Below are 12,198 nucleotides of genomic sequence, written 5' to 3' on the forward strand. Positions count from 1 at the left end.
AAACATACTGCCTCCAACAGTAGAGGGAGTGCACAGCCATCATGGGGGAAAAAGGCCACGTCTGCTCAGAATGAAGGTGCTGGAGACAAAAGCTGGGTTGGCCAACGTTTACACAACAGGTCCAAGAGGTCACCAAGTACAACCAAGAGCCTATTCTATTGTCTGATCTCACCTATATATGAGCGGCTTTCATGATCCCTTCCGTCCAACGGTAGACTGAGTTACAGCACCCTACCACTTCCTTGCATCCTTAATTCCGCCCCACAACTGCCCATAATGACATCAGGTGACTGACAGCTGTCAAAGTTCAAAGAGGCTTTCTGTTGCTGCCAACCAGCTAATTGGCTGTTTCAGCGACCTCCATTGAAGGCATGCCATCAGTGCCGTACAGCTGATTGTACATGGAAGAGTCAAAGGGGCTTGCTGCAATTGCTGGTGAACTGAATGGTGGTCACAGGTAACCTCTCCTATTTGCAGGAAGTGGTTTGGATTGAAACAACAACAAAAAACACTCTGTAGCACATGGACTCAAATTGCTTGCTGCAAATGGAGCATTCTCTCTCTACAGACACGTATCTTCCAATATGTCATTGGAAGGGAAGATGCAAAGGCTGAAACAACAGATAACTACAGGAAATCCACAAGACATGTTTGGCAGCTTACCTCGTAATGGTAGTCCATGCATGTCAGATCTCTCCAGCAACGATCCCCTCGGATTTTGATCAAACCCTGTTAAAGAAAAGCGGGGCGGGGAGGAAAAGGGAGGTTCTTTTTAGCATCACAATTCAGATGAGAATTTAAAAGCCGTATTTATTAAAAGGTGTTAAAAGGTATTTCCAAAATCTGGATCCTGCCTTTCAATGGCCTTCCAGCATTTGGAAATGAAAATACAACTAAGAACCAGTAAGGTTGGGGGTTAATTAAACACCCACAACACATGCAAAGGCTATGGACATTAAGTGCTCCTACAGTTCCTGAGCACACAAGTTGTCCCAAAAATATTTTGGTTCAAAAGGAAAGCAAATGGTGCATATGGCATTTTTAACAATATATCAATAACAATAAGCTAGCGGTGATGCTCTGTTTCTACATCAGTTTGCACACATCGTTTTGTGTGCATTTCCTCCTAATATAATTATTATAGAACACCACTATACCCTTTGCTCATTTTCTGTGCACATTTTTTTGGCTGGAGTACTGATTCGCAAAAATCGAAATAGTGTTTATTTCAAATGAGAGCTGAGTTTCAGCACACATATTGTTTTGGAAAATATGAATTAGGTAGGTTTGCATTTTTTAAAAAAAGCTTTACAAAGTAGGTAAGTAGGTTAAGAACTTATGTTATGCTATTTCACATGGGCTATGGAGTTTATTGCTGGAATGATATTGTGTATAATGTAATACTTCTGCTTAGTATGTATTCATTATTTACAGTCATACCTCGGATGTTGAACAGAATCGATTCCAGAAGTTCGTTCGACTTCCAAAACGTTCGGAAACCAAGGCGTGGCTTCTGATTGGCTGCGCGAAGCTCCTGCAGCCAACTGGAAGCCGCAGAACCCACACCGGACATTCGGGTTCCAAAGAATGTTCGCAAACTGGAACACTCGCTTCTGGGTTTGCAGTGTTCGGGAGCCAAAACATTCGACTTGCAAGGCGTTTGACTTCCGAGGTTTGACTGTACAGTGGTACCTCTGGTTACAAATGGGATCCGTTCCAGAGGTACGGCCGGATTCCGAGGTTTCTGCAACCCGAGGATCACTGTTCTGCGCATGCACATGGAGGTAGACCACTTCTGCGCATGCGGAGAAACACGGTCTGATACTTCCAGGTTTGCTGCTATAGTAACGTGAAGTTTACGTAACCAGAGGGTTACGTAAGCCGAGGTGCTACTGTATTATGTATTTTTTTTATTACAATGTATTGCTTTTTATTATGAATTGCATTTATATAACTGATTTTCTTTTCATTGCAATTCTTGAATTGTAGGGGGTTGCACTAGATGACCCTTGGGTCCCTTCCAACTCTACCATTCTATGTTTCTATGGTATTGTATGGCTATTATGTCTCGATATATTTCAGTATGTTCAGTGCTGGGTGTAAACCATCTTGCGTCCTTCTGACAAAGTGCAGCGTAGACGTTAATAGGCAGATATGTGATATACAGAAATAAAATAATAAAAAGTAAAATGCAGGCTGAACAAATTTCTCCTGCACCTCTAATCTGAACAGAAATGAGAAGGATGCTGAAAGGGCTCTCCCTGTTCTGGGTCTGAGAGCACTGGAACTGCAGCACCCCAGATTAGAGAGATCACATCGTATTTTTAGAACAATTGGAGAGGGAAAGAAGGCAAAGAGAGGTGTGCAGGAGAGCAGTCCTGCTTCTCCCTCAGGTTACAAAAAGGTCAGCAGGTAAAAGAAAAAAGTTTGCTGCACTACAATGGAAGAGGGAGAGGTCCACCAATTTAAAGGTTGGCAGTAATCTCAGGATTGAATTTCGCGGCCTCAAAGCCAGGACTGAAGACAAAGGAGGGGGCGGGAAGGGAGAAGCCAGCCGTGCCAAGCAAGAAAGATGCCCGTCCAAAGAACAAACCTGGAAGCAGGAAAGGTGTATTTGGAAGCCTCAAGGTATGTGGGACTAGACAACCCACCTTTGATGTGTGCTTCTGCAGGACATCCTGATTAAGATCTCACAATGATATCTCAACCAAAGGAGGCTTCGCTAGTCAAAAGGATGTTCCGGACACCTGTGGCTCTGCTTTCTGGTGGTACATTTAATGACTACCTTCTCCTTTCCCCCCAATAAGGTGGTCCATTGTGTTATGTAATTAAATAAAAGATGGGAAGGGAGACGGACATCAGGCTTGGGAAGAGCAATGAGACAGTTGGAAGATCTGTGTCGGGAAAGCAAGTGAGAGGAAATGTGAGGGTGCTATTCAGAGAAACAGAAGCAACATGAAGAAGAAGAGGAGAAGTTTGGATTTGATACACCGCTTTATCACTACCCTAAGAAGTCTCAAAGCGGCTAACATTCTCCTTTCCCTTCCTCCCCCACAACAAACACTCTGTGAGGTGAGTGGGGCTGAGAGACTTCAAAGAAGTGTGACTGGCCCAAGGTCACCCAGCAGCTGCATGTGGAGGAGCGGAGACGCGAACCCGGTTCACCAGATTGCGAGTCTAGCGCTCTTAACCACTACACCACATGAGAGATAAAACTACAGGATTGATGGCTCAATGACTCTCTTCAATATCAAACAGGGACAAAGATATAGCATAAGGAGCAGGAGGAGCAGTTAAATTCCTAGATGGTGGAATATCATTTTTAAAGACTCAGCCCTAAGTCACCGCATAAATATACTTTCAGACCACTTCTCAAGATCTACAGAAGTTAATGTTTTAGTGAAATATGTACTAGTCCTTTGGAAGCTAGCAGAGGGACCATCTAACCAGCTTCCAAGGACACTCATGGTGGCTAAACATCTAATGCTTCCTAAAAAGAGCCTGTTGGCTCAGTCCAGAGGCCCACGTCGTCCAGCATCCTGTTCTCACAGTGAGCTGTGGGAAACCAGCAAGGACGGTCCGAGTACAAGAGTGCTCTGCCCTCCTGCAGTTTCCAGAACAGGATTCTTTGGGGGAAGCCATGACTGTTGAAAGTTGTACCATGCTACCCACCCACCCCCCATGGTCAGCGGTCAGTCATGTTGGGAGCTGTAGTCCAACAACATCTGGAGGGCAACAGCCCCTCCCAACCCTGATGTACAGGGAGGTAACAAAAACAACAACAGCAGGGAACATGAGAGACTCCATGGTGTCCAACCTGTAGGATATTTGGTTCCCCCTAAATAGAAAACATTTAAAATACTACAAAGGGAAAAGGAGCCATCCCTGAGAGCCAGTGTGGTGTAATGGTTAGAATGCTAGTCTAGGATGTGGGAGGCCAGGGTTTGAATCCCAAGGCAGCCGTATAGCTCAGTAAGTAAACCTGGGCCAGTCACTGTCTCTCTCTCAGCCTAACCTACCCTGTGGGGTTGTTGTGAGGATAAAAGAGGGAGTGAAGAACCGTGGGAAATAAAGGTATTTTTTAAAAAAGAAAGAAAGCAAGCTTAGGGAGAATGTAACGCTGCTGCTGCTGCTAATGTTTTTATGTGAAGCCACACAAGCTATAAAGTTACAGGTTGGGTTTCGCATCAACTGCTTGACATTTCAATAGCCTGTTTGGACTGCAGCCACCTAATCGACTGCAGGGCCACACCCTTCCCTCTCCCAACCACCGACTTCTCACTTGAGCCAAAGAACCTTATGCAAAAGCCGGCTAGGAACAATGCAGCCCTTTGCTGTGAACCAGGGGGCTGTTTTGCCTGGGATTCAAATAGGCCAGGTAGGCAAACGGGCTTTGCAAATCAGACCGCTCGCCAGCCGGCGGACAGTTAGGCTGCACCCAGCCCAGGCTGACAAACTGCTTCACAGGGGAAAAGACAGCTCACTTCTGAAAACTTGTTGAATAACATCATTTGGGTGTCCACAGCACACGCACATGCAAAATCCTCCATAATCCCATAAGGTAGATTGTTTAAAGTATTTTTTTTTTAAATAATAAAAATAACTGATGCACCGCTCTATATCACAGTTTCTAAGAGGTGCACGGTAAGGATATATTTAAAAACCACAGAAAATCATTTTGGCGAAGTTCGTAGCTTAGTGGCAGAGCAGCCGCTTGGCATGCAGAGTCACAGAAATGAAATATGGGTTTTGTCTGTGCTGTGCACAAAACACTATAGAAATAAATACAGTGGTGCCCCGCAAGACGAATGCCTCGCAAGACGAAAAACCCGCTAGACGAAAGGGTTTTCCGTTTTTGAGTTGCTTCGCAAGACGATTTTCCCTATGGACTTGCTTCGCAAGACGAAAACGTCTTGCGAGTCTTGCAATTTTTTTTCGCTCCCCCCCCCTTTTTCTAAGCCGCTAAGCCGCTAATAGCCTTTTAGCCGCTAAGCCTTTAATAGCCGCTAAGCCGCTAAACCGCTAATAGCGCTAATCCGCTAAGCCGCTAATAGGGTTGCTTCGCAAGACGAAAAAACCGCTAGATTATTTTCGTATTGCGAGGCACCACTGTATCACAATGTTGTGAGAAGGAAGGGAAGGGGAGAGAACAGGCAAAGCTGACGGGGAGTATTCTACGCAACAGCTCAGTAAGAAATGAACCAACTCTTTCCTTCCAGTGTTCTGGCCAATGAGTGCAAAGCAGGGATGGGAAACCACAAGCCCGGGGACCAAATCTACGCCCCTTGCCACAGAGGCTGTCTGGGCCTCCAAAACGGAGGCTGGCAAACACTGAAACAAAGGCTTCCCAAACCAAAGTAAATGCCTACCACCCTTATTGGTTACTGGAGCAGTTACAGAGCTTCACTTATGCTCTTTCCACAATTCTGACAATTGCCCTGTGAGGCAGGTCAATTGCAGACGAAGGGCTCAGAGTGTGTAGCTTGAATAAGGCCACCCACCAAGGCAACAGCAGAGCTCACAGCTGGTTTTGAGCACAGCCTCTTCTCCACTGTCCTTCTCCAGAGACCAGCAAAAGACTGTTAACTCTGGAAGGGGAAAGTGTTTGAGGAGCTAAAGGGCATGTACTACTTCATATAAGGACAGGAGAAGAACCTGCTGGATCAGGCCAGTGGCCCATTTCGTCCAGCATCCTGTTCACTCAATGGCCAACAAGCACTGGGGAAACCTGCAAGCTGGATGTGAGCACAACACCATTCTGCCCACCTGCAATGACTAGCAACTTGTATTCATTGACTTGTTGTTGTTGTTTAGTTGTTCAGTCGTGTCCGACTCTTCGTGACCCCATGGACCAGAGCACACCAAGCACTCCTGTCTTCCACTGCCTCCCTCAGTTTGGTCAAACTCATATTAGCAGCTTCGAGAACACTGTCCAACCATCTCGTCCTCTGTCATCCCCTTCTCCTTGTGCCCTCAATCTTTCCCATCATCAGGGTCTTTTCCAGGGAGTCTTCTCTTCTCATGAGGTGGCCAAAGTATTGGAACCTCAGCTTCACAATCTGTCCTTCTAGTGAGCACTCAGGGCTTATTTCCTTCAGAATGGATAGGTTTGATCTTCTTGCAGTCCATGGGACTCTCAAGAGTCTCCTCCAGCACCATAATTCAAAAGCATCAATTCTTCAGTGATCAGCCTTCTTTATGGTCCAGCTCTCACTTCCATACATCACTACCGGGAAAACCATGGCTTTAACTATACGGACCTTTGTTGGCAAGGTGATATCTCTGCTGTTTCATTGACTTAATACTGCTAATAGTGGAGGCAGGACATAACCATTGTGGCTAGCAGCTCTTCATAGACTTGTCCTCCCTGAATTTGCGTAATCCTCAAGTTGGTGGCCACTACTGCCTCCTGTGGGAGTGAGTTCCAAAGATTAACTCCTGTACCACGGGAAGAAACACTTTCTTTCTTTCCTCCATCCTGAACTCTCCCAATAATCCACAGACCAATCCTCAACATTTCACCATGGACCAAACAAGTCTTTTCAAATCAGCACTCTGTTTATCCTGAATATGTTAGAAAACTTCCAGTTCTTTGATCCCAACCCCTCAGTACAAGGAATCTGGAAACCACTGCAATAAAAAGGTGTGGTTCCTTATTAACCGTACCCCGGTTCCTTATTAGTTTTTGTTTATGGAAGAACTGGCTCTGGTAACTCGGTGGTAAAAGTGTCAAGAAACATGTTGACCTGCTGGGTCTCACTTACTCGGAAAATGCTGCATTTAAAATATATTAATCCTCCCCAGTTTTGTTTTATTGTTATTTTTTATTGGCCCTTTTTGAAGTCCCTCACTATGATAAATAAAATTTTATAAACTTCTATCATGTTGCCTCTTAGTCTCCTTTTCTCTAAACTAAAAAGTCCCAAAAGCTGCGACCTTTCCTCATAAGGGAGTCACTCCATCCTCTTGATCATTTAACATATATTTTGGAGAACTGGCCAGGAATGACAAGCCTGGAAACACTCAAAAAAGAAGTAGCTACTTGGGCAGGACAGAGGGCAGAACCAGTAGCTGCACTGTGATATATTTTGTTATTAGTAAAGGTAAAGGGACCCCTGACCATTAGGTCCAGTCGTGGCCGACTCTGGGGTTGCGGCGCTCATCTCGCTTTATTGGCCGAGGGAGCCGGCGTACAGCTTCCAGGTCATGTGGCCAGCATGACTAAGCCGCTTCTGGCGAACCAGAGCAGCGCACGGAGCCGGAGCAGTACCTATTTATCTACTTGCACTTTGACGTGCTTTTGAACTGCTAGGTTGGCAGGAGCAGGGACTGAGCAACGGGAGCTCACCCCGTCGCGGGGATTCGAACCGCCAACCTTTTGATCGGCAAGTCCTAGGCTCTGTGGTTTAACCCACAGCGCCACCCGCATTTCTATATTTTTTGGTATTTTGGTATTACTTCCCCCCAAAATAGAAGGGGACGCTCAAAAAAGAAGCTCTATTCCATATCAACCTTGTCGTGCAAACTCACTTCTTTTCATCATATACAGCCTACCTCACCCAAGTTCGGCCCCGTTTCACAATGGTAAATCCCAAATAATTAAAACGCCATTCACGCATTAAGCCAATATGAGCCACATTCATGGTGGGGGATTTTTATTTTTTTTAAAAGGACAAAAAAATCATTCAAAAGTAGGGGGAGGGGAGAGGGAGGAAGAGGGATAAATAACTATATTCCTCTCTGCTGAATTTCTCCCTCCCCTCATTTCTCTTTATAATGCAGATGTCAGGGTGATGTCCCCACCCCCCTCTTCTTCTGCAGAATGTCAAAAAAGAACAAAGCCATCTTTGATCCTTTTTCAGGCCAAAATTTATTCCAAATAAGTTGGAGCTGGGTGGCTGGGTGGGTTCAGAAAGACGCACACAAACCCCACTGGAAGAGCTCGAGATGACAATGAAAGGGAGACTGATGGCCTTAAGCTACGTTTCCAAAATTCAGTTGATGCAAGCTTGGGAAACACTGGTTGTGCAGGGAGGATTTGACATGAAAAATTGTAAGAATTCAAAGTCAACCTCATTATAACAATTCTGAGTTGTTGTTTTTTATTCATTTCATTTGTGTACCGCTAAAATTTTTTAGAAAAAAGAATCTCAAAGCAGGTAACAGCACATTAAAACATCAAATAAAACAATCCAGAATAGAACGTTACTGCAGAAAGTAAAACAGAAAGTATGCATTCAAAGCAACAGAATGAGCAAGAAACTAAAATACATTGAAATAAATCCTCACTAAAGGAGGTCAACTGCGGAATGCACATTTAACGCAGCAAAGTGTACAACAACAAATGATCTTAAACATTTCAAAATAAAACCTTACTAAAAGTAGTCAAATATAAAATGCACATTTAAAACAGCATAATTAGCAAGAGGGGGAAAATAATACCATAAGTCTAGAACTTAATCTGCAGCTGCTGCTGCCAGTCTGGCCAACAGTGGTCCATGGTGGGTGGTAGCTGTGGAGGCTCAGTGACCTGAATCTGCATTAAGAGGCAGCCAAGGCAGCCACATGAAATCGCTCCACTGGGCAGCTACCTGGGGAGGTGATGGCGGCAGCACTACAGTGGTACCTCTGGTTAAGTGCTTAATTCGTTCCGGAGGCCCGTTCTTAACCTGAAACTGTTCTTAACCTGAAGCACCACTTTAGCCAAGGGGCCTCCCACTGCCACCGCACCACCGGAGCACGATTTCTGTTCTCATCCTGAAGCAAAGTTCTTAACCCGAGGTACTATTTCTGGGTTAGTAGAGTGTGTAACCTGAAGCGTATGTAACCCGAGGTACCACTGTATTGGGTCTCTGTTGCTACCTTTATTGCCATTTGATAGATTTTCAGCTTTGTGCACAACTCTCCTACCCAAGCCCCACTCAGGGAAAATGACCCTCCATGGAGACAAAGTGAGCAGATTCTTGGAAAGCATTTTGGTGCTTGCTAAAAACCTTTGTTTATTTGTTTGCTTGTTTGTTTGAGCAAGCCTACCTAGGGATGCAGTTTTTAATACATTTTAGTACAATTGTTTTTGAAATACTGGTTTTATACTATATCATATTAAATGGGTTATACTGAATGAGGTTTTGCTCAGCATTATCAGTTGTCTTTTATTTGCTTCTCTCTCCAACTCATTCCGCCGCCACCCCACCCCCCACCACCCCATTCTTTTTATAGACACAAAAAGGAGGAAGACTGAACGAGAGTTTGACTTTGAAGACTTGCTGTGAGGGGTGGGTGAATAGGATTTCTGAAAGGTTCTTGGGGTCTTAGCTGCTATGTGCCTTTTTAAGCCATGGAGAGGCAGGGGCAGGAGGCAGAGAGATAAAAACCACAGCGTTTTCTTGCCAAAGGGCTATGACTCGGACAAATGAAGCAAGATCAGAAAAGTACAAAGGAGGCTACTAAGAAGTCAAGTATGGGATCTCCACAGAGTACGGGACGGCTGCAGCTGGAAGGTCAGAGGTCGGAACGTTGCAGACATCACTTTCCAAAAATTCCCATGAAGCTTCGCTGCAGAAAGTCTGTCTCTTTCCCATTTCTCATGTACAGATACCGAGGAAGAATTGCAAAAACAAAAGGAGGAAAGAAAGCGCCCTTTATGTTCCACTCCGGCCCACGTTAATGCAATAAAACCAATTGGGATAATTACCCTCCCTTTCAGAGTCCTAATGGCAAAAAGGAGGAAGACGTGGCTGTCAATTAAAGCTGCTGACTGCAGCCCATTTTGAGCTTGATTTCAAACACATAGGAATGCAATAAATCCTTGGTTTACAGCATCATATCTAATGTGATTTCAGAGCTGGAGAGCCTGCAATGTCAAAATTCAAAGCAATTTGGAGAGCAGAGGGAGGAAGAGGGCTCATCTGACTTCTCAGCTAATCAGATTTCCACCTTTTCCAGTAAGTGCTTTTGCGAAGCTGCACAAAAGAATGGAAAACCCAAAAAAGTAACAAAGGGGTAGGGGAATAATGTTATATTTTCAAGTTTAACTTTGTGGAATAGCCTTCACAGGATCTGTCCACAGGCTGCAACCATAGAGCAGTTTTCCACCAGTACCTCCAACGGTGCCTGTGAAAGTTTTCTTGAGTTTCACCCAGAATTCATGGGCACCCAATGAATCTGCATGTTGAAAGATTCAGGACAAGGAAAAGGTAGAACTGCCTCACACAGTACATAGTTAAACTGTTGAACTTGTTCCCACAGGAAGAAGCGATGGTCACCAACTTAAAGGTAAAGGGACCCCTGACCATTAGGTCCAGTCGCAGACGACTCTGGGGTTGTGGCACTCATCTCACTTTATTGGCCGAGGGAGCCGGCATACAGTCATGTGGCCAGCATGACTAAGCTGCTTCTGGCGAACCAGAGCAGCGCACAGAAACGCCGTTTACCTTCCCGTCGGAGCGGTACCTATTTTTTATCTACTTGCACTTTGACGTGCTTTCGAACTGCTAGGTTGGCAGGAGCAGGGACTGAGCAACGGGAGCTCACCCTGTTGCGGGGATTCGAACCGCCAACCTTCTAATCGGCAAGTCCTAGGCTCTGTGGTTTAACCCACAGCGCCACTGGCTTTAAAAGAGGACTGGACAAATTCATGAAGGATGAAAAGGCTATCAGTGGCTAACATGACACTTTCTCAACATTCTGAAGGTGGCCACAATCTTGGAGTCCCCTGCGACAGAGGCCATGGGCCTGCCTTTGGAAGAAAGGGGAGGATAAAATGAAATGAAAGATAAACAAGAAAACATAGTAAGAGTGAACTCACATTCTTAGCATAGGTCCTTCTCTACGCAAAATGACCCACAAGAGGAAGTCATTGAGGTGGGGGACCAGAAACTTTGCAGAAACACAAAAGATGGCAAGGAGATGGACTCTAAATGAAAGGAGTGGCAGTTCAATGAGGACAGGACATTCTCAGCAGCTAGAGAATGATCAGCATCGGGGGGGGGGGGGGAAGAATGGAAAACCAGGGAGGGTGAAATGGAACAAAGTTTCCTGAAAGAAGACACAGCCAACTGACACCTAAGCAGGAGCACGCGGCTCTGCAACATTCTACTGCAGGGTCCACATGTTATAAAATCATATTATGGGCTTTTCGGAAACCGTTTTTTTGCTTGCCTTCCAAGGATGATGGAAGAGTAAGGGTGAAACGCAGTTAAGAGAGTACAGTGGTACCTCGGGTTACATACGCTTTAGGTTACAGACTCTGCTAACCCAGAAATAGTGCTTCAGGTTAAGAACTTTGCTTCAGGATGAGAACAGAAATCGTGCTCCGGTGGCGCAGCGGCAGTGGGAGGCCCAATCAGCTAAAGTGATGCTTTAGGTTAAGAACAGTTTCAGGTTAAGAATGGACCTGCGGAACAAATTAAGTACTTAACCCGAGGTACCACTGTAGCAGGAAAGAGGCTGTTTCCTTCATTCCCTGCACCAAGAGCTTTTCATCCTGGCTGGAACAGACTACAGGGCTCGTTGGACCTTACTAGCCTGACCTAGCAAGACAATTCATCTCTGAGGCAGCTTCCAGTAACCTAGAGAAGAACTGGTGTGGATTTGGCCATGAGTTCAACAGCTGCCCCATTCTTCCCGAAAGCCCTCTTGCTCCTGGGACCGTTTTAACTTTACATAACCTGCCTGCACTGCACCAAACACACACACACACACACACACACACGTGTGTGTAGGATAAATATGAAGAATCACTGAAGATTTGTAACACCTGCAAGAAGGGAATTCTGTGCATTTGTTTTAACCAAGTACTGTTGGCTTGCAGCTGCCTTAAGACGTTCAGCTATGAATCTGGGAATATGTACAATTCACAGAGTGTCTCTCCCTGTCCTTAAAAGATCTGAGCTTTCGGTTATCCGGAGAGCCATAACTCTCCAGGTGTCTTCCGAGCGAGTTCTCGGTGAAACAGATGAAGCCCCAAGAGCAGCTTTTTATGTCTCACTTGTTGATATATAAGTAGCAGGCATCTGAGAGGGGGGAAGATGGAAAGGTCATTAAAGGGAGAGGGGATTTTAATCCAGGCTGGCGTGGATCAGTGATTGATGGCACCTCAGGCAGCGCCATGCCCCAAGTTATGTGTACGATCCCTTCTGGACTAGGATAACAAGGCTGACAGCCCACAGCACAGCGCAAGCTTAACGCGTGAAACCA

The 12,198-nt window shown here is 45.3% G+C and overlaps 1 protein-coding gene across 4 annotated transcripts in view; it reads right to left on the minus strand.

Moving 5' to 3' along the window:
* LMF1 (lipase maturation factor 1) overlaps positions 1-12,198 on the minus strand; it is a 158,809-nt gene that overhangs the window by 98,402 nt on the left and 48,209 nt on the right. For all 4 annotated transcript variants that reach the window (XR_013390725.1, XM_028706095.2, XM_077919200.1 and 1 more), the window contains exon 5: positions 664-729. Coding sequence is in view for 3 of the 4 variants with exons in the window: in XM_028706095.2 (XP_028561928.2) it covers positions 664-729 (66 nt within the window). In the remaining variant the exon portion in view is untranslated. The remainder of the gene's footprint in view (positions 1-663; positions 730-12,198) is intronic.

The sequence above is a fragment of the Podarcis muralis genome, chromosome 14, assembly GCF_964188315.1.
Source record: "Podarcis muralis chromosome 14, rPodMur119.hap1.1, whole genome shotgun sequence".
NCBI classification, from domain to species: domain Eukaryota; kingdom Metazoa; phylum Chordata; class Lepidosauria; order Squamata; family Lacertidae; genus Podarcis; species Podarcis muralis.